At 37.2% G+C, this 23,256-nt stretch overlaps 1 protein-coding gene and 1 long non-coding RNA gene across 5 annotated transcripts in view; one reads left to right on the forward strand and one right to left on the reverse strand.

Moving 5' to 3' along the window:
- Window positions 1-3,807: 3,807 nt before the first annotated feature.
- PALLD (palladin, cytoskeletal associated protein) overlaps window positions 3,808-23,256 on the reverse strand; it is a 183,848-nt gene continuing 164,399 nt past the window's right edge. For all 4 annotated transcript variants that reach the window (XM_087963345.1, XM_087963347.1, XM_087963346.1 and 1 more), the window contains 6 exons: window positions 18,621-18,715; window positions 17,222-17,354; window positions 16,143-16,350; window positions 14,501-14,666; window positions 7,089-7,222; window positions 3,808-5,365 (listed from right to left, as the gene is read on the reverse strand). In XM_087963345.1, coding sequence (XP_087819471.1) covers window positions 5,193-5,365; window positions 7,089-7,222; window positions 14,501-14,666; window positions 16,143-16,350; window positions 17,222-17,354; window positions 18,621-18,715 — 909 coding nt within the window. In that variant the 3' untranslated portion in view covers window positions 3,808-5,192. The remainder of the gene's footprint in view (window positions 5,366-7,088; window positions 7,223-14,500; window positions 14,667-16,142; window positions 16,351-17,221; window positions 17,355-18,620; window positions 18,716-23,256) is intronic.
- On the forward strand, window positions 6,321-7,524 carry LOC148130731 (uncharacterized). Its single transcript, XR_015749257.1, has 2 exons — window positions 6,321-6,392; window positions 6,736-7,524. It is a non-coding gene; the product is annotated as an uncharacterized LOC148130731 (long non-coding RNA).

Raw genomic sequence — 23,256 nt, forward strand, 5'->3', positions numbered from 1 at the left:
TTGAAGCACACTTCTGCTGTTTTTGGGGACAGGGTTTTGTCATACATGCAGGGAGAAGCCTCTAGGTAAATTGTATAAAATGAAACAATGAAATCAGCAGTGGAAAGATAATGTCCAGCTGCAGTTCGGTAGTTTATTTGTTTCAATTATTATCTAAGCCATCTAAAGAGATTATAATGTCCAGGTTGAAAGAGTTTGGAATGTGTGAAGAATTTTTTTAAAATCTAAAAGGTAAAATCTAATTATAGCTTACAGATTTTCCTGCAACACTGAATCCATCCAAGATACACTACATCCTATTGTCACATCATAAGAATAGCATTAATAACCTTCAATACCATTTTGAAAGTTTTTAGATATGAAAATGATTTAAAATACAGGAATTGGTTCTGTTGTTAGAACCTTCATACAGACAATGCAAAAATATTGTTGGACATTATTCAGTCAATTCATATAAGCATTTTATTCTCAATGATTTTTTCTCTTTTGCATGATTATTATAATCTGATGTATTTTCCATATAGTAGGCTCACTGATGATATGATGTGCATGTCAAACATATGTTCTGCTATTTAGCTCCAAAAAACCCAAAAAAAACAAAAAAAAAAAAAAAAAAACCCCCCCCAAAAAAACCCAAAAAAAAAAAAAAAAAAAAAAAAAAAACCAAAAACCCAAAAAAAAAAAACAAAAAAAAAAACCAAAAAAAAAAAAAAAACAAAAAAACCACCACACACCAAAAAAAAAAAAAAAAAAACCAAAAAAAAAAACACAAAAAAAAAAAAAAAAAAAATATTGTTATGTAGAATGTTCATTTAAGCCTAAGGCATGGTTGTCTTAAGTTATCACAAACATCAAATCAGTGGTGGAACTGTTTAACCAGTAAAGGGTCCAAACATTAAATATTAGAAAGTAGTTCTTCATCTGGGACTCTACAGTAGCTACAAGTCAGAATAGCCTTCATAAACAGGCCAAGCCTCTGAATCAGTATAAAACAGTTTCAAGTGTCAGTCGAGGTAGAAAATGGCATACTAATATGAAAAATGTCTTTTGTAACTTATTTTCAGTGTTTACACAGTGCTTACTGTGCTAGAATCTGTATTAGTTCTTTGCTTTATCTTTGCCTAGAATAGAAAGAGCCCCCTTTTCCCACATGCACAAATATAAAATGTGATACTGAAGTCTTGTCATTGCAAATGTATTTTTAAATTAGAACTCCTACTTGTTCTTATAACTTGTTAAAGGAAATATCAGAGGAAATGATCTTCAATAGAAGTGATTAAGAAGTATATATAGGTAGTCTTTGTTTAGAGATAGATTGTTCAGTGACCATTTGCAGTTATGGTAATGTTTTAAAAAATAACTTTATAATCCCTCCTCATATTTACTATCTTTGCAGATCTGTGAAGCAAAAGAAACCTGAAATCATCTTCTATCTATTCTATCTATATAGTATATAAAAGAAGAAACAGATCTCTGGAACTAAAAGATTATATTTATTGTACTTACTAAGCTTTCGTCAGCCTTTGTGGACATCATAAAGAGTATTAAGCTACCATTACAGAGATCTATGCCTTTATATATCATTAATCAGTTTAGCCTTGCTCGTAATAGGCCCTTTCAACCGCCTCCCACCCATAATTAACCCTGTTGTTTTTGCTTCAGTCATGTTAGTCAAAGGAGGGTTATCTCTTGTGGTTTCCTCCCTTACCAGACCCAGCCTGGGGTGCTTATCTGTAAGAAGTGATGTTAACCTGCCAGCTATTGCAATTTGTTGCTTTGGTTGTGACCTTGTGGTCGGCCAGGCTTGTTCTTCATTATTCCTGTCTGTTATAACTTGGGGCAGCTCTGCCAGGTTCTTCTGTATTTGAACAGGGCTGGCTGTGCCTTCATAGGATGAATCCACATGCCCAGGTGTGGGGGGTGCTATTGATCCCTGCTCCCTGATGGAAAGTGGTCTCTGCTCCTCCTGCAGGGTCTTTCCTGGTGCCTCAATGTTTGGTAGGCCAGTGGTAGTTTGATATGCCTATTGATAGAATTGCTGTTGGAAAACTGCTGGAAAATGTATGATTCTGCTCCTGTATATGTGCTCAGATCTGAGAGCGCTGTTCCTTGCACCGGACAGCCAGTTTGTGTTCGTGTACTCTGGTCTGCAGGAGCATAATCACACATTCAGTTTTCAAGAGCTGAGGCTGTTGCACGTGATATAACTAAAGGAGGATGTCTACCAAAAGAAGCCTGGTTTGTTTGTTGTGAAGTTATGTCTGATCCATTGCAACCCCATGGACAATGTTCCTCCAGGCCTTCCTGTCGTCTATCTTCTGGAATCCATTTAAGCTGACGCCGACTGCTTCAGTGACTCCATCCATCCACCTCATTCTCTGTCGTCCCCTTCTTCTGTGGCCCTCAATCTTTCCCAGCATTAGGCTCTTCTCCGCAGAGAGTTCTGACAAAATGTGATCCACTGGAGAAGGAAATGGCAACCCACTCCAGTATCTTTGCCATGAAAACCCCATGGACAGTACCAAAAGGCAAAAAGATATGGAATTATTATATATGTGTAAACAATACTGTGATTGGCATTAGAAGAATATACTGGAACATTGAATAATTAAAAAATGGAAGACTATAATTTAATACAAATGTGTATTAATGCTAGAATTACATAACTGATGAATGTAACAAATATGATCAATGTTTTTATTTTTGAGGGGGATTATTAATACACACATTTTTATATAACGAGATAGAAGCAATAATTAGAGGGAGGATTAGAAATTGAATAATGAAATTATCATGCATGTTTAAACACTATTGTGATTGGCATTAGAAGAATATACTGGAACATTGAATTAAATAATGAAAGATGATAATTTAATACAAATATGTATATTAACATTAGAACTATATAAGTTTGATGAATGTAAGAGATATGATTGTTATTTTTATTTGCACCAAAATGTATGATACCCAGGTGCCACACTGTTCATGCATTTGATGTGTGTATGTAGAATAAAATAAAAAACTTGATTTAAAAAAGTGCTTCTGCCATGGTAATGGCTTCACAGAGCTTTCTCTTGTGGAGGAATAGAAGAATTGCCTGACAGACAGTACAACAGTGTGAGTTCCGACTACAGGATTTTCCTGTCTAATACAGGATTGGGATAAAAAAATATCCAGGCAACGCTGGGTTATCAGCTAGTAAAATAATAAAATACTGATGTTTCATGGACTTAGTGCTTCACTTAATGATTAGTTGCTGGTCCCAATGTGGTCATTAAACAAGGACTACCTGCAATACGATCTTAAAACTACAACCTAGAAGCAAATCTTACCAAGTTCCATGAAACAACACTCTAGTACGCTGTTTTATTCTTTTGAGGTCTCATTAAGAATTATTAGCATTTTAACCAAAAAAATACATTTTTCTTAAATTTGTGTAATATTTATTGATGTCAAACCCTTATGATACTAACTCAACAATCCAAAACAGTATGCTTTTACAGATTTATAAATACAAATAAAAAGAAGCAAATTGCCACTAGTTAAGCTAAAAAATAGTAATTAAGCTAAACAAGTCACATTGACAATTGGGCAAGGATTCAATTGCCTAGGCCAGGGGTGTCCAACCTTGGCAACTTTAAGACTTGTGGACTTCAACTCCCAGAATTCCTCAGCCAGCTTTGCTGGCTGAGGAATTCTGGGAGTTGAAGTCCACAAGTCTTAAAGTTGCCAAGGTTGGACACCCCTGGCCTAGATCCTATTGCTGAAGTGTTACTACCTGCACAAGCTATCATAGAAAAGTAACTATCTTTTGTGACAGAAGATTTTATTAGCCACTAAAAATCTGAATAGTGTACTTAATAATGAAGGGCAAAAGCAATACAGAAATAGCAGTTAATGCAAATTAAATGGCATGGCATATTACAAAACTTTTTTCCCCCTATTTTTATGAAAAAGTATGTATTTGAATAACTGAGTTGAGAAAAAGATTCAGATTTTTAATTATAAATAAAGTACTATAAACATGCTTCATATAAGGAATACAGTGTTTTCCTTTGTAGCAGAGTACTATTGTACCATTGGACTAAATTTATTTTCAGCAGATCTAACTGAAATAACCTTCTACTCTCTCTCAGTTGAATTCATTTTGAATCAAAATTGCTTAATATAATCTAAGTGAAATCCATTAACTGGAAAAAAAACAACCAGTTAGGTTTCTCGCTGGTTAACAATTTTCAGTTCTTCACAAGGTCCCAGCCACATTCCTATTTATACTGCAGTAATCAAGAACACAAAAATGTAACCTCAAGTATACATGCAAGCAGTGCTTAAAATGTAATAACATTTCCTTGTATTCCCCAACACTTACTTATCTAATCTCTATGGTATGCAAATTATTTAAACCCTTATTACAAACTCAACCCATTTTCCACTTACTCTATACTCCTAATTATCTTCCTTTCTATCACATATTCTACTCAATCAGATCTTTCAATATTATTTTAAAAAGTACTGAGGCTTTTTGAAGCACTGAGCATTTAAAAAGCTCACATATCATTTTTTGTGGAGGGTCTGACATTTGCCTTTTATCTCTGTTATAAAAGTAACATGAATCTAAGCACCACATCCACAGGCAAAAGTCAAAAGCCTTCTGATATAAGATCACCTTACCTACCCAAATGCAATTAAGGCAAAACTAACATATCCTATTTCCTTTGAGACTAGAAAGTCAATTATAAACACAAAAACATCACTTATCTCTTTCCCTTTTCCATCTTGCTTTACTCATTCAGTATTGCACATCTGAATATCATTATAATGCACTCCTAATACATTTTAGTGTACTTCTATTCTTTATACATTAATAGCACTTACAAACTGCAAAGGCACTTAGCGATAAGTGTGCAGCATATTTATTGCAAAATTTCACTCAATTTGTGAATAGGATGATTCAAAACAGTATTATCTACAATGTAATTAGAAATGGTTATAGTGAAGGTGATTTGTATATGCAGATTGCATTTCTCTCTACAGACTCTTAATTTGTTATACTGAACAAAACAGATGTGGCTGGATTCTTTTGCACACAGAGGTGTCTGTCTTGCATACGGTGGCGTAGATTATCATTGATCCATACAATGGCATTCAGTGTTTTCAATTGGAAAGGAAATGGTATATCTGGTACTTAATACTTAAAGATCATCACTTTCTACCAATCCAGACTGCAACGTCAGATGTCCTGGGTTTGCTTCTGGCTGAAATGCAGCTTTGATGTCTAGTCCTTGGCCAGAAAGTGCTGCATACCGGCTGGCTGAGGGACGCACTTTCTTTGGCTTAGTGGTTTGGGACTGTTGTTGCCACTGAGCTGGAAAAAAGAGAAAAAGGGAAACAATTTACCAATGCCTCAAAACACAAAAATGGAGACAATTACTGAGCCACTTCACCTTCTTTGAGGGGAAAAGGACCAATCATTCAATTTAATTAAAGAATTATCACAAAACTATCTAAAATCAAATTGCTGAAGATGTATTCATATAGCAATTATCAACCAGAAAATCAAGTTACCAAATCCACTGGAGATGTTTTGTTAATATAAGAAGTGTAGGGAGATGTGCTGCCTTACATTCAGTCACTATCATAAATTGATTTTTTGTGCTCTTTCACAGTGAGATCTGTTCCCCTTCTTTGCTTCATAATGTCAACTCATAAAACATTTTCTATACATGTTTTATAGTTGTCAACAGAAAGAGAGGGGGAGTTTCAAAGAGCAGGTGGCAGTGTGGAATCGAAAGTACTTCCCATTCATATTTTCTTCAAAGACGGATTAGATGACTGAAGCTTCTGCCGCACAAAAATCTAATTGGAGAGCATGATTGATGACTCTTGGCTATGGACGTGTTTCGTTGGAGAATTGAATTATGATGCACCCAGAGGAGTGGGAGGAAAAGCAGGGTCAAGGGTGACAGTGAATTACATGTCTCAGAGTCGGCTACACCCAGGTCATGCCGACATATTGATTTCCAGTAAATCCTTTGACGTTTTGGGACTGTGGCTCGAGACTCATGATTTAATTGGAGTAACTGCCAGAATCCTGACACATATTCAGTTGGTTATTTTATGCTGATTTCTAAAGATAATGGATGTCAAAAACAATATAAACTCCTGAAAGTATATGAAGCTGACTTTGGCTTTATCCAGATTAATTTCTAACTGGCAGAGTGTTTAAAATAAACTATCACTGTACACACCGACACACAGAAAAGTTAAGAACAAGTATTCCTTTGACCCAGGACTCTCCTATGCCACTGATTTCTATAAAGATGCTAGAAGACTACCAAGTTTCAGTGGAACTTCTAAATAAAAGAAGAGGAATGTGATCTTAACAAATTCAGGTAAGAATAACAACATAAAACTTTTTAACGTTACAATAATGACAAAGGATTATTTCACCTAAAACATGACTTATTCTATACCAGCCTTTTCTAAAACATTTTTATAGACAGAAAAAAATATATAAATGTTGGTTTGCTCTCTGATAATCATGCAGTGTACTCTTTTAGATCTGCAGTAGCAGCAGGTTTCACTATATCCCCATCCTCTTTTTTTCTCCCCCCCGTTACCACTCTTAAATCTCCAACTTTATCTATATTCCCTGCCTTGTTTTTGTATCATTTTCTTGCTCTTTTTGTCCTTATTCTGCTTGGTAACAGTATAAATGACTTTTTTTTATCTCAGCAATTAAAGATCAAAAGATCTTTTCACACACAACATGATGGCAATGTTGAACATGGACTGACTGCAAATCCCTGCGAAGAAATACAATTAGATGGGGATGATAATGATTACCTCACTGACATGGCATGGACTCTTCAAATCTACATTTAGAATATATGCACCAGAACGCGAGGAAGGCTGTTTTCAGAGGCTTGAACCAATTATGGTTATATTAAAAAGAATGGTTATGCTTTATAAGCGGGGTTTGATCTAAAAGTCAACAAACCTGACTCTAACATTGTTATTACATAAGGAATAGCTATAGGTTTGGGACAATTCTTCCAAATACTATCAACATTCATATAGCATCTTACTATAGACATCCAGTCTTGCTGTGCAGGAAACAATCCCAGCTTCATTTTTTGCTGATACAGTGTACCAACCAGCATCTTCTTTTGTAGCTCCCTGAATAAGCAGGCAGATGTATCCATGATTATCTTGGTGCATGCTTAAAAGAATAAAGAGACACATGAAAACATATAACTAAATAACTGGCATAAATGTATAAATCTACAACTTGCCTCATGGTATAACCGGAACTAGGGGTGGGATTCTACCAGTTCATACTTATTCGCTAGAACCGGTTGTTAACATTCTAAACAGTTCGGAGAAACAGTTCGGTTGTTAGAAGAAATTACTGGCCTAATCCTGTAAGGAAGGCAGGAAGGAAACATTCTGGTGTTGCTTACAGAAACTGCCTCTCTGTTAACCCTTATTACATTCTTGGCAGGACTGTCTCAGGAACTTCTCTGGAGTTTCCCCCCCTTCCTTTGCTGGTACTTTGCTTGTGTGGAATGACCATTTAAAGTTACAATGGCACTGAAAAAAGTGACTTATGACCATTTTTCACACTTACGACTGTTGCAGCATCCCCAGTCATGAGAGGCCAGGCGAGGAGATGCGTGCCTCAATGTGAATGATATTGAGTTGGCCACGCCCAGCCAATAACATGACCACCAAGCCATGTCCAACCAGTCACATGACAACCAAGCCATGCCCGCCACGCCTACAGAACTGGTTGTTAAATTTTTTGAATCCCACCCCTATTTGGAACTGAACACACTCAAAACTGTAGAAATGGTGGTAGACTTTAGAAGAAATCCTCCCATACTACCACCTCTTACAATACTAGACAACACAGTATCAACAGTAGAGACCTTCAAATTTCTAGGTTCTATATCACATGACCTAAAATGGACACCTAACATCAAAATTGTCATCAAAAAAGCACAACAATTCTTTCTGCGCCAACTCAGAAAGCTCAAACTGCCCAAGGAACTGCTGATACAGTTCTACAGAGGAATTATTGAGTATCATCTGCACCTCTATAACTGTCTGGTTTGGTTCTGCAACCCAACAGACACAGTTTTCAGGGGATAATTAGGACTGCAGAAAAAACAATTACTACCAACCTGCCTTCAATCGAGGACCTGTATACTGCACGAGTCAAAAAGAGGGCTCTCAAAATATTTACAGACCCCTCACATCCTGGACATAAAGTGCTTCAACTCCTTCCCTCAAAACGATGCTATAAAGCACTACAAACCAGAACAACTAGATACAGGAACAGTTTTTTCCTGAAAGCCATCACTCTGCTAAACAAATAATTCCCTCAACACTGTTCAACTAAAGTCTGCACTACTATTACTGTTAATCTCCTCATCACTCCTTATCACCCATCCCCTCCCACTTGTAACTGTATGACTGTAACTTTGTCACTTGTATCCTTACGATTTATATTGACTGTTTCCTAGTATGATTTGATTGTTGATTGTACCCTATGACTATCATTAAGTGTTCTACATTATGATTCTTGATTCTTAATGAATGTATCTTTTCTTTTATGTATACTGAGAGTATTTACACCAAGACATATTCCTTGTGTGTCCAATCACACTTGGCCAATAAAGTATTCTATTCTATTCTATTTATATTGACTGTTTCCTAGTATGATTTGATTGCTTATTGTACCCTATGACTATAAGTGTTGTACCTTATGATTCTTGTGTATCTTTTCTTTTATGTATACTGAGTATTTGCTCCAAGACAAATTCCTTGTGTGTCCAACCACACTTGGCAAATAAAGAATTCTATTCTATTCTATAAATTATTTTAAATAACTCTGAATGATAAACAAGTATGTTTCAGCACATAGATCAAGTGAACACATGTAGTCCTTGACTTATGTCGCTTAGTGACTACTAGAAGTTACAATAGACTCCAAAAATGGAACCTATGACACAGTTTCAAAGTTCCAAGATCTGTCCCCTGGTCATTTTGAACATTCAGCAACAGCCCACATTTACCGAGATTTGCAGTCATGTGATTGTGGTTTATTATGCTTTTTACCAGAAACCAGTGTTTACTTCTGTCAAAACCCACCTTACAACAAACAATGGATTCACTTCACAACCACCACTTTCATTTTATGACTAACATATTTGCTTAATGACCATTACAAAAACAGTGAACAATGCAGCCTAGACTATATAGACACATTATGGGTTTTCCCCTGCCATAAGGGAAAATGTGCTTATACATGGGATTTTTGAATCTACCTGCTAAACGGGGCAGTTGCATAGCATTTTAAGTGTGATCAGATAAAAAGCTCACAATCATTTGGTATGATTCTATATGACAGATAAATAGCTTCTCTTTAAAACCCAGTCAGATGAAGTATTTTAAAACTCAAGTTCTTAAATGGATAAAGCAAAACTTAGTCACCATGGAAATGAAATTTTGAGAAAATCAGAAATGAGACCATAGGAGAAAAAATTGGAATAGAATCAATCCTAAACTACATACAAAACCAGCAAGGTGGTTTGCTCACCTGGAGAGGATGTCATGGGATTCCATACATACAAAGCATATAAAAAAAGAGAAGTTCAAAGAACACAAGGCAGACACAGAAGAAAACGGAGAGACAACATCAAAGACATACTACAACAACATAAATTAACAATGATTGAGGTCACCAGAAGAGTAACAGCCAGAACTTTGCATTTCTCTTGACATTCAGTATGGTAAAGGAGAAGGAGGGGAAGAAGAAAGAAGAAGAAGAAGAAGAAAAAGAAGAAGAGGAAGAGGAAGAGGAAGAAGAAGTACTAGTAGTTCTTAAATGGAAAGTGACATTAAGCTTATATCTAGAAGTACAGAAATCACAAGTTGAATGATCTCCTATGCAATGTAATTATGAAGGTTATAAAATGAAATAGAATATTAAATAGTAATGTTACCCATGGCTTCAAATTTAACCCCCGCCCCCACATTTTTAGATTGCAATCAAAAGCCTCAAAACATTTTAGCTCCATTCAATTTCAACACTTTCAACTTTTGTTTGTTTACTTGTATCATAACCATCATAATTAAAATTACTATACGACATAGCATTTAGAAGATAAAATACAAGATTAAGATATCTACAGGTTAAACAGATTTTGCCCAGAAACTAGTAACATTAATTGTGTTGTGTTGTACTGCCTGATCAAGTGTGCACTGATCAAGACACAAAGGATAATACACATATTTGTTGTTGTCTGCATGTTACCACAATTGCAAAGGGAAGAATCCTGGATAATCCCATTATTTTCAGAGTGTCTCTGGATCTAGTTGTGCCTGTGTGCAATCTATTCAACAATTTCCATACTTCCCAACTTTTACCAGACTTGGCTGCTCCATTGATTTGTTCCAGTGTTGGTTCTTTGTAGCTTTCCATAGGTCTTCTCTGCTTTTAAACTTTTGAAGTCTTCCGTTGATGTAAGGAAACTTTTCCTAGATTTTAATTTCTGATGAACTGGTTGTAGGCGTAGAGAGGGTGTTGTCTAGATATAAATGATTTAAGCCTGTCTCTGTATGATGCTGCTTCTCTGCAAACAGAAGGTGTGGTGCAATGCTGGCTAGGTGGTAGATCTTATCTAGAGGAGTAGTTTTAAGGTATCCGGTAATAATTCTGCTAGCTTCATTCAGAGCAACATCTACTTTCCCATCAAGTACTGATTTATATCAGACTGGGCAAATGTATTTGCTTGCCGAATAGCAAAAGGCTAAAGCTGTTGTCAGAAGAATCCTTGGTTTGGCACTCCAGGTAGAGCTCAGGATATATTTATTTATTTATAGAGGATGTTTTTTTTCATTCACTGATCTTCAATTCAGTGTTGGTGCAGTGCTGCTTATATGTTAGGGCCTATCTAGAGCGAGCCTTAAATATTTATGGCTGTAGCAGTGCTCCAATAATGTCCTTTTCCATATAATATGCAGCTTCCTAGAAGCCTGCTTATTGCGAAGATGGAAGGCACATACCTGAATTTTTGCTGGATTTGGCCTTAACTGGTTATCACAATAGTATCAATCTAACTCTGCCAGGGTTTCAGTTAAATGTTGTTCAACCTCCTCAAATGTTTCTCCATGTACAGCCATTGCTCAGTCATCAGTATACATACAGTTATTATAACCCATACATTGGTATAAATATTAAAAAGAATTGGAGCCATTACATTTCCCTAAGGTAAATAAATGTACCTTTGATTCTTCCATCTACTTGAACTCCACAAAAAATATGTGGTTCTGAAGCAGATTCCTAATGATATCTGTAAGTTTAAAATCTGTAATCATATGATAAACTTTCTGCTTCAGTCTTCTAAGATTGATGGTATCATATGTGGCCGTGAGATCTGAGTACAATTCTTGATATGTTACATTTGAGTATGCTCATGAAAGGAGCTTCCCTGAAGAATGTGGTTCCCTGAAGAATGTGTGCTGTTAACACATCTGGATGTCCCCTGGGCAACAGCTTATAGTTAGCTAATTCTTTCAATCCAGAAGAATCCAAAGCATAGTGAAGTGCTCATTCCCACCTGTAACAATTTCAAGTGCTCATAAGTTTTTGAGGGGTACTTATACAAATATTCATGAGAATTACAGTATATTCCGCTTTTCCTTTAGAAGGTCTAATTGGTACATAGCACCTCTTTCTCCAATTTCTTCTTTTACCACCAGAATCAGAGGTGGGTGCAGTTAGGAGAACTGGCTAATCCCACCCTGTCTGCCCCACCTACCCTGACCCCCCTTATCTCACCTGGCCTGCCTTGACTGGTGCCTAGAGTTATGCATGTGTCCCTGCTGCTCTCTGGCTCCTTTGCTCACTCGCTTGCCCGGACTACGCGGCCCCCGTGGTTGAGCTGATCTCCGCGCCTTGCCTGCTTGCCTGCCTTTGCCGTGGCCTACCATGCTGGCCATGCGGCCCAGCTGATCTCTGTGCTTTGCCCGCTCTTCTCACCACAGCTGCCTGCAAAGGTAAGGCACTTGTCTGAAGGGCCACCTCGTGGTGGACACTGTGAAGCTCGGCCACCTTTTGGCCTGGCTCTTGCCATCCTTCTGCCTGCATGCTGCCTGCTCGCCCTCCGCCTTGGGTTGGGGGGGATGCGCCAGTTCCTGCCTCTCGCCTTCCACGGGGCCTCCATCCACATGCTGCCCACTCGCCCTCTCCCCCACCTCAGGTTCTGCATTCAGGCCACGACAGGGAGACCACTGCACTAGGGCCAAGACTGCTGCTCTGCTGCATTGCACATATGCAGACCCGGGATGCCCGCGTGCTGCCTGCCTGCCTGGAGCACCACCACTGCTTGGTGCTGTGCCTGTTGGGATCTGAAGTGCAGGGCGCTTGAGCCAGCAGAGGCATGTGGAAACTCTAGAGCTTGCCTTCGGGACGGGTCAGTTTGTCCAAGCCAGGCTTTGCTCCCTGGGAAGGGCTCCATGGCTGCACTTTTGAAAAAGGACTTTTAATGAAACCTCCAATGCAGCAGCCAAAATCCAATCCCGAACCAAAAGAAATCAGCTCTCCCCCCCCACACACACCTGGTGCATCTGCTTCATCTCGCTAAATAGGGTCTAGAGCAGGGGTGTCCAACCTTGGCAACTTTAAGACTTGTGGACTTCAACTCCCAGAATTCCTCAGCCAGGCTGAGGAATTCTGGGAGTTGAAGTCCACAAGTCTTAAAGTTGCCAAGGTTGGACACCCCTGCTCTAGAGCCTGGAGGAGGATGAGAAATTTAACATGCAGGAGTGGGGGAGCAGAGTGAAGTTCATGAAGTAAACTCCAGTTTCTCAGCGTGGACCAGCAAAAGGCGGTGGGTGGCGACAGCAGGGAATACAAAAGACAACTGGAGAGATGGAACAGTGCTTGGCCATCCAGGCTTTAAAGAAAAGTTCAATTCAGGGCAAGGGGCACAACCAACACTTCTTTCTAAAACAGAAGATCCTGCTAAGCTCCAGATCCTACAAAACAAGCCGCGCTGTTCAATCCATGCGCCCACCTTCTGCCTTTCTAAAAGGACACCTCCCTCCCCGCCACCCCGCTTGTGGCTGTTAGCAGAGAGGGGAGTGCTTCTGGGACGAGGGGAGCCGGGAAGAGAAAAGGCAGCTTGCAAGAGTGGAGACAGGAGAACAAAGCAAATGAGTGGCCAGCCAGTCTCTTTATTCCCCTTCACTCATCTCCTCATATGAGAAGCGACCGAAGGGCCTTCTTGCCGGGAGCGCTGCCCTAGTTTAGATTCCCCATCTCCCTCTGCAGCCCTCGGTTGAGTGTACCTGCCCCACCGAGAAGAGAAGCGGACTGCTTCAGTGACATCACCACCACCTAAGCCCAAAATCTTTCATCTTGAAATGTTTCTTGAAAGTCACCCCAAAGTGATGAGCAAAGTAGGCTCCTTATCCTACATTCTCATTAGGGGTAGTCCTCGACTTACGGCCACAACTGAGCCAAAATTTCCATTGCTAAGCAAGATTTAAGTGAGTTTTGCTTGTGATTTTTGCTTACCATCATTAAGTGATGTTCAGTTGTAGTAAATAAATAGAGACTATATCTTGTTGGGGCCTTTGAGGCGAGCGGTTGGGAGGCAGAGCCAGCTGTGGTGAGTGATGTCGATTTAGCCATGCCCACCCAGTCACATGCCGACCCAGCCACGCCTACCCAGCAGAGAAACGGTTGTTAAATTATTTGAATCCCACCACTGATCAGAATCCTATAATATAGATCGAGCTGATGGAGTATGACTAATCCAAAGTCATCTAGTGAGCTTTTGCAACTGAAAGTGGAACTGGATATACAATAACTTTCAGGGTCTAATCCAGCATTTCATTGCTAATGAAATCATCATCAGGTCAATTTGAATGTGATCTGCTTATAATGACTATAAATTTTAATTTATGACAATAAAAAGCTTCATTTTGCAATAAGTATTAAGCAGTTATAAATTGGTTCTCAAACCAATAATGGTAATTGAAAGTACTATGAGATAATCTGTATTTAGGAGTAAATGAGAGATTTTTGGTTATGTTCAGAAGATAGAAAAGTGTATCATTGGAAGGTTTCAACTACAGAACTAAAATAAAAGTTCAACTGCAGTAGGGACAATGCCGATTCCTGTTTCACACCATTCATTTGTTATGAAGATGTAACCTATGGGGTATGATCATATCACTGCTATCTACATGAATTCCTTTGTACAAAGCCTTTCTCAGGGTCTGAATGTTATTTTAAAATTAACAGACATGTATGATTCCCTTAGATCTGGCTTCATTTGTCTATAAGATGACTTACTCCAGGCAATGGCCAGTAAATGCATCATTGGCTCAAACTGTTCATGTATTACTTATGTTTACTGTTGCTCAAGCCTTTAAACATTCAACAGACAAGTGACACAGTTAATAAACAGAATATGACACTAACCTCACTCTGTCAGTGTTGTATATGAGTGACTCATTTTCCTTCTTCCAGAAAATCTGAGGTGGAGGCACACCTGAAATCCGGCATTCCAGTCGCACTGGAAACCTCTCAGCCACTCCTGTATTCTGTAGTTTCTCTGTAAATACAGGTGGCTTGTGTGGTTCCTTCGCTGAAAAGACAGAGATGTCCCCCATCCCTTATATCAGTATATATTTTGTAGTGTGTTCTCTTAACATTTCTTAGCACTAGGGGTACCTGACAGAGAGAAGTTGGAATTTGGAAAACGAAAATGTCACGTTATTTGCTGCTACCTAAAGGGCGGTGGTCTAGCCAATTGAAATGATTGATGAATTGATGAAATGTAATATTTTGCCAGAATTACTGATGATTCTCCTGTAATGAGCACACCATCCAAATATTTCAGCTTGGCTCTGTTTTCCTATTGGGAATGATGAAGCAAAAGCTGATGTAGAAGTCAGAACTTTTAATTATATCCACAGACAGACCCAATTTCTCACTTCCCAATCAACTTCAAACTTTGCTTTCTGTTTCTTTTGGGGAGGCAATAAGATATCTCAGTGTGGATATAATAGACTGCTATAGCTTCCTTGTTAATTTCTGGAAAAAAAAACATTACTTCTACTAACAAGGAAAGCAAGTAGGGGTTCATTCAGTTTGTACTGCTCATGGAACAAGGAGCTAGACTTCTTAGCAATTTGAGCTTACTATTATGTCTGAATATGGCCAGAATTTCATCAAAAAAAACATAGCAGAGATGTTTTCTTCTCTTATCAAAATTTATTTATAAATGCTTTCTAATAGAAACCTATAGATAAGCACATAGGCCAAGCAGAGTTTTTCATACCTTCTGCAGGATATAGAGCTATTGATGTATTTCTTTCACATAAGGCCTTTTAAAATATTATAACTTTGGAGCTGGTTTTACATGAATGGCTGCCACATAACAGATATTCTAACCACTGCAGACAATGGCTGGCTTCAAGGCTCTTTTATCTATAAAAGTGAGATTAACTATCTCCTGTTGGATCATTTACATAATCACATAGCAATATGCATGCTACTCACATGAAAGCTAGCTTTAAAGACCCCTATAAATAAATGCATTTCCATTTCAGATATGTCATTTGCTGCGTACAACTGGAATAATACGGTAATGAATTCAAATCATCAGCTGGAACACAATCCACCCAGATCTCCTAAACATCTGTTATGTGGTTCCAAAATAGTGATGGCAGCATAGATTATATATTCATCCCTTTTGGTGATCTACATTCATTCAGTTATAAGAGTGAGGTTAATTTTCTTGCTTCTTGCTTCCTCTTTATAAAAAGAGGTCTCAGCCGGCAGCTCCAATGTGCCAGACTGCAACTCATTCATAACCTGTCACCACATCCCAATATGCACCTTAGGCACCTTCAAGTAAAATGGGCTTTTAATACTAGCCTGTTACAGTACAGAGAGAATGGATAGCATAATATTGCTGATTGGCTTTAAAAACAACCAGGAAACTTTTGTCAAATGGCAAAATGTGTGCTAAAAAGAAGTATATAGAGAAAGGAGCCACAGTTGATCATTATGTTCAGGCACTCAAATCCATTTTTTTCAAATTATGCAAGTGTCCTACCTGTCACAATCAGTTCCAGACTGAAAGTGTTCTGGCCAGCTCGATTAGTGGCAATACATGTATAGATGCCAGCATCCCTTGCTGTGACTGGCTCTATGATTAAGGAGTGTATACCATTTTCCCGTACAAGCATTTTGTGGGAATTATCAGATCGTATTACTCTTCCATTAAGTTGCCAGTTGATATCAGGAGTTGGCAAGCCACTGACCTTAAATAAAACACACCACAGTCCTCAGGAAAGCAAAAGTATGCAAAGGCTATAGACAAGCTGTGACAATTTGTTTCAGTGCATTGTATTCTGTTATCCCTAAAGACCACAAATGGATAAAAAATCATCAACTCTTTCTGCATGCATGAGCAAACTTTTTAGTATTCATAGATTTCATTGAGGTAAACAATTCTATTTGAATTGAGGTTCCATAACAAAATTAAGTTCCACAATTCACAGGGAAAAAAAAGATTTCATGCCTTGTGATCTTTTTTACATTTAATAATATCTTGATTGTTACCTTCAAGGAGGAATGTGTTGAAAAGGTTTCACTGAACAAAATTTCTTTTCAACTGTACACTATTCAGAAAATTAAACTCCATATTCTGAATCCTATAAATCAAATTTCAGCTTGTTGAATGATAAATATCACTAATAACAATTCCTGCTTGGCAAAGGTCATTTATTAGCAATTGTTTAAAGTTACAACAGCACTGGAAAAAATGACTTTTGACTAGTCCTCGCACTTACGATTGTTGCAGCAGTTTCAAAGTCATGTGACCAAATTCTTGTGCTTGGTAACCAGCATGTATTTAGGTTGGTCACAGAAGCCTGAGGCCACATGATTGCCGTTTGCAACCATCCTAGATGGCTTCTGCCAAACAAAGCCAACGGAGGAAGCCAGATTCACTTAATGACCATGTGATTCAGTGAACTGCAGTAATTTGTTTCACAAAAAAGGTGGCAAAAAGGTCACCAAATCAGGCACTTAATAACTACCTTAGCAACAGAAATTCTGGTCCTAATTGTGGTCATAAATCAAGGACTATCTGTAACCTATTAAATATTAAAAATAGAAATTTAAATATACCTTGCAATCCATTCTACAAAGTTTTCCTTCTTGAATTATCAGATCTCCTGGAGCCTGCAGGAAATGTGGTCGGAAGAAGCGTTCCTGGATTGGTTCATTTTCATCTCCACTATCCCTTGATCGAGACCGTGGTCTATAGATAACATGTAAGTCACCCCAGATTAACCTAGTATATTCCCAAATTTACTCACATTGATATAGTCAAACAGATATTACTGCAGATTTAGTTAACGCTTTCAATGAAAACTATTCATTGTTACTGCTACTTATCTCCAAGTCTTCTCCATTCTCTTTCTCAAATAATCAACTCTGCATTTCATTTGCATATCATTACAAAAAGGGATGCAAAAACATCACAAATTGATTTCTAGGTTCAAGCGTATTATGGAAAAGATTTTCTTTTCTCCACTCTAATTTAATTTACTTCATCAACAGGCAAGCAGAACTATAATACTTTACCTAATGAACTGCAATGCAATCTGTCAAGAGCTGTTTCATAATTTATAAATCAACTATCAGTATATTCCTTGTTGAAATTTTGCATCTTTTTTGGGTCTGTACAATAAACATCTGTCATGTCAATAACAGAATAACAAAATGCATTACATAGACCATGAGACAGACCGAGAAATGAAATTGCTAACTAAAAAGTCCTAAATAATTGCTTTATTATTTTTATTGAAGAGTGCAATTAAAAGCTTAATTATTAAAAGTAACAATCTCATATAAATACTAAAAATATCATAAGAACTAAAAAATATTTAGCTCAGTTCAGATTCAACAAGTTTTCAGTTATGTAATGCAATATTTGTCACTGAATTTTTGCTGTAATGTAAAATAATTTTTCATCTCCAAAAATGAATTCAATTTGAAAAGCATCAGATAAATACAGAGGAGAGATTGAGCTAATTATGTATGTCCTTAGTCAGTAATACCAATAAATAATGATAAAAAATAAAAAATATTTATATAGGTAGTCCTTAATTTAAAACAGTTCATTTAGTGACTGTTCAAACTTTCAAGGACACTGAAAAAGTGACATGACCATTTTTCACACTTACAACCATTGCATCACATGATCAAAATTCAGATTCTTGGCAACTGACTCATATTTTAGGACACTTGCAATGTCCTGGGGTCATATGTGATCATATTTTGTGACTTTCTGACAAGCAAGTCAATGGGGAAGCCAGATTTACTTAACAACCGTGTTACTAACTTAACAACTGCAGTAATTTACTTAACAAATTTGGCAAGGAAGATTGTAAAGTGGGGCAAAACTCACTTAACAAATGTTTCACATAGCAACAGAAATTTTGGGCTCAGATGTGGTTGTAAGTCAAGGACTACCTTTATTAGAGCCATACATCTTTTCTAAGTTCATAATTAATTATAATACCTTCTGATATGAGGCTGGGTAGGAGGTGTCCTGGGGCTGCGTCCCCTCTGATTGACAGCTTGGACCATCAATCGTCCTGTACAGCTTATTCTCCCCTAGGATTTGAAATTAAAAAAGAGAAAAATTATATAAATGTGAAACCGTTTTTCTGAATAGCCTTCTTTTAACAATGAAGTCTTCTAACAGTCTTTTAGGTTGTTACTTACATACTTCTACAAAGTGTTTGTTTTTAAAGATTAAAACATTTTTTTTTTGGTTTGGAGTTATTTCCATTGTAGTGTAATCACATATTTCACATGAGCTGTTGCAAACCCAACAAGAAATGAGGTGGTCAATGAATACTTAGAAACTCAGAAATACAAACAGCTGTATAAAACAGAACACAGGATATGCAGCAATGACCTATGAAAATGTAGTTTTGTTTTGTTTTAATTCTATAAAACTCTGTGTTATATCTTTATTAGGCGAATGCCACAATTACAAGTAATGTAGTAATTGGTTAATCAGAAAAGATTTTAACCAACCCCCAATGTTGCAAAACAAAGATGGAAGCAAACTGGAAAATATTTAGAAGCAATAATATTTAGAAGCATAGCTAGCTGCACCAACAGGCTGAAGAACAGTTTCTACCCGTGGACTATCAGACTCCTGAATGGAAAATAACTTCATGTCAACATAGTATGATAGACTTGTGCGGCCGGTGTGTTGTGCAATAAGTTCACATGGTACAATAAGATAGTGTGTTTGTTAGTAGGATTCACTGGGTTAGGGATTTTTCTTTTTTGTCTTCACTGTGAGTTGTGTTGGGAGGGGGTACACGAAGGGAGACTCAGCCAATCTCATTGTACACACATTGTACTCTGACAATAAAAGTTGATTTGATTTGATTTGAATATGTTATTTCTAATATCAGCAATTCTCTGCTTCGTGTTGCCTTCGTACCAGAAGTTGGCTTATTCAAATTATTATAAAGAGCCATGAAGAAATTCTACCATTCTGCCACTGTAATGAGGTACATTTCTTGAGCCTTGTTTCTTTTAAATTCAAAAGAATTATTCATTCAGCATTTGTAGTTTTGTCTGACCTTTAAATATGACAGCCTCAATTAAATTCTTTTTCTTCCCTATCATAGCTGTTACCTAATTAATCTGTTCTAGCTCACAGACCAAATTTACTAAATAGCAACTATTATTTCTTTTCTCACTATTAGGTTTTCTTGCAATTACTGTACCAAAAATTAAGCTAAATAACCACGCAAATAATTATAACATCCATATATAGTTCTATCTACAGTATTCATCTATCCATCCATGCATCCTTCTTTCTATCTTCCCCTCCAACATTTAAAGTATGTATTCATGGCTAAATGCTCAGATTGAAGGCTGTACAGCATAATTCACTACACTGAAATGAACCTGGTTACAGCAATATATGGATGAGGAACAGAGTTCCTAAATAAATGGATCACTATAATTACACCCAGCTGAACCTGACTATATGATCTACATGATCAGAAGGACTTACTGACGACATTAAAACACCCAACGGTGTTCATTAAACACTGTTGCACCAGATTAGAAAGTTGTTGCTTTCAGACATACATATATATTCATTTCAGGAAAACATACTCTGTGTGTGACCTCGTACAACCAGGGGGGCGGGGCTTAACTAGGGCTTATTTTGGGGAAAAGGTTTGTTTTAGGCACAGGCATGAAAATCGGGCTAGGACTTGTTTTTTAAATATCTGTTATTAAAACAACCATTAATTCACACATGACTAGATACCAGAACAGGGCTTGAAGCATTACAAAATCCTTTATGAACATAGAAAAATTTACTAACATTTGTGATTTTGCACAAATATTTAAAGAAATTATCCACAAAACATATGAAGTATAAAAGCTGAATGTAATTGCAACAACATAATCAGAAACACAGGAAGTAAATACCTTTTTATGCAAAGAGAAAGGAAAACTATAATTGCAACAATTAAATATATTTAAATTTTCTTTAGATTTTTCAAGAATTTAAAACCTTCCCAGGGCGTTCAAAATAAGTGGACTGAAAGACAGGCTGGGCTGGGGAAATTAGGACCAAGTCAAAATAGAATGCTACTATTGCAATCAGGGTGGAGGTTTCTGAATGTATAGCTTGGTTTCTTAGCTGTTGTCACCCATGGTTCTGACAGTATTTCTTAGCAGGATGAGTTTCATAGTTAAGATGAGTGATTGTATTTAAAGACTGTCCAACAACTGCAACTAAATAGCCTTTAAATAAGGTAGGGACAACTGCTATATCCTGAAAACCTGACACTTTAATTGAACTGCTGCTTAACCACTCAAAAAGTAAAACCACCGTAGGGAAACTGGGAAAAATTATTTACAATGATATGAAAAAGTACCTATACCCCACTGCATTTTAAAATACTTTTTCAATGTATTTCAACATAGAAATATTTTAATCTTCATTTTAACATTACTGATAGATATCATGCTTGATTTATGTTTTGTAGTTCACTGTGTAATTTAAATAAACATAACTGTGCATTTCTTCACAGAAGGAAAAAGGCACACCTATTACTTTTTATTTTATTTAGTTATAAGATTTATGTGGCTGCCCATCTTAAGCAACTCTAGGCGCCTTATAATCACTTTTGCTGAAGAAACGGGTATTTTGAAGTATCTGAAAATACAGGTACAGTACTCCCTGTACTGTTGTACTTACAATAGTTCATTTAGTGACTGAAGTTACAACAGCATTGAAAAAAATGACTTATGACCACTTTTCACATTTACAACCACTGCAGCATCCTCATGGTCATGTGATCAAAATTCAGATACTTGGCAATTGGTTCATATTTATGATGGTTGCAGTGTCCTGGGGTCATGCGATACCTTTTGTGACCTTCTGATAAGAAAGTCAATAGAGAAGCTAGGTCCACTTAACAACTGTGGTACTAATTTGGTAAGTGCAGAGATTCATCGTTGCTAGAAAGGTGGTAAAATGGGACAAAATTCATCTAACAAATACCTCCCTTAGCAACAGAAATTTTGGGCTCAATTGTGATTGTAGGTTAAGGACTAGGTGTAATTTGTTCGACAATGTTAAAACATATTACCGTGCTACACAGGCCATGGGAAAACCAAGAGTCAGTGGGCTGAAGTGGGCAGAGCCCCAGAAGTCTCTTCATGTGGTGACACTGGCAGCAGATGGGAGGAAGATGCAAAGGGGGAAGGGGAAGGCAGGCAATCCTGACGTGCTTCATGCAAGCTGAAAGACACGAAGATGACCCTCCTGTGGCTGCCCACCCACTCCATCCCACTGTTCTTGGCTTTCCTGTGGCCCATGTGGCACGTCTGAATCAAGTGCCTCCCTGCCTCTGCCTGCTGCTTGGATAGGTAATCTACTCATCTGTGCTGTGCAGGCTGCAGCTGCTGCTGGACAGCATTGGCCCCCGTGCCCTCGCTGCCTCTGGTGCTGGCCACGCCCACCATCCAATGACAACTTTAGGTCTTATTTTTGGGAAAACATGGTAGAACTGTATCTAAACTCATTAAACTTATAGCCTGGTATATAATTATTATCTAGTATTCATTTGATTTTCATCCTGCCTTTATTACTTTATAAGTAACTCAAGGCAGCAAACTTATATAATACTCCTTCCTCTTTTTATTTTCTCAACAACCATCCTGTGAGGTGAGTTGGGCTGAGAGAGTGTAACTGGCCCAAGCTGGCTGTGAGGCCTAATGCGGGGTTAGAACTCACAGTCGTCTTATTTCTAGCCTGATGCCTTAACCACTAGACAAAACTGGCTCCCATTTCGTAATTCATAATTATGAATTCATAATTGCTATTATGGAACCTATAAACACACAAATGCACACCATAAGTTCCATAAATTATATATTTCTTATAATAAAATATGCAGTTCTTTAGTCAGAATATCTGGCTACAGAAACAGAGCCCAGTCAGTCCCTGCTCAGTTACTTGCCTTAAAAGATGCCAATAACAGTTGAGGAGAGGAGAGGAGAGGAGAGGAAGGACTCACAAGGATATAAGGAAAAAATTTCTATTGATGTGTAGTGGAATATTTGTTTGTAAAGAGAATAAGGCTCTCAATGATTTAAAAAGAATGTTTAAAAAAACTGAAAAGAAATATGGAAGATTTTTATCAGTTGATAAGATGAACTTGAATAAGAATAATAACTTTATTGACTACTGTTAATAACTATTGTTTGGTTTTTTATTTAAAGACAGTAATAAGTAAAATATGAAATATAGATGATTAAAGTGAAAGACAACTGATATCACTAGGTAATGTTTGTTAAAAGAAATAGAAATGTAAAAGATTGTTATTAATATTAATGGCAGAGCTGCACTTGAATAGAATAATTATTCCATTTACTATTGTTATACATATATACACAGATATATATACATATATACTTTTTTCTTTTAAGAATTTAGTGTGTATTTTAAGGGAATGTACCAAGCAGAATTTGATTGAAAATAGGTATGTGTTATAAAATAGAGGTTAGAAAATGAATGTTATAACTGTAAAGATGTAACTTAAATTTTTAAATAAGATTTGAAAAAAGATATAAAGGTGTTACACTCCAGTCTAGTAATTACAGGG

Source organism: Notechis scutatus, chromosome 4, assembly GCF_049901735.1.
Source record: "Notechis scutatus isolate UNSWTSFEM ecotype Mainland chromosome 4, rNotScu1.2, whole genome shotgun sequence".
Lineage (NCBI taxonomy): Eukaryota > Metazoa > Chordata > Lepidosauria > Squamata > Elapidae > Notechis > Notechis scutatus.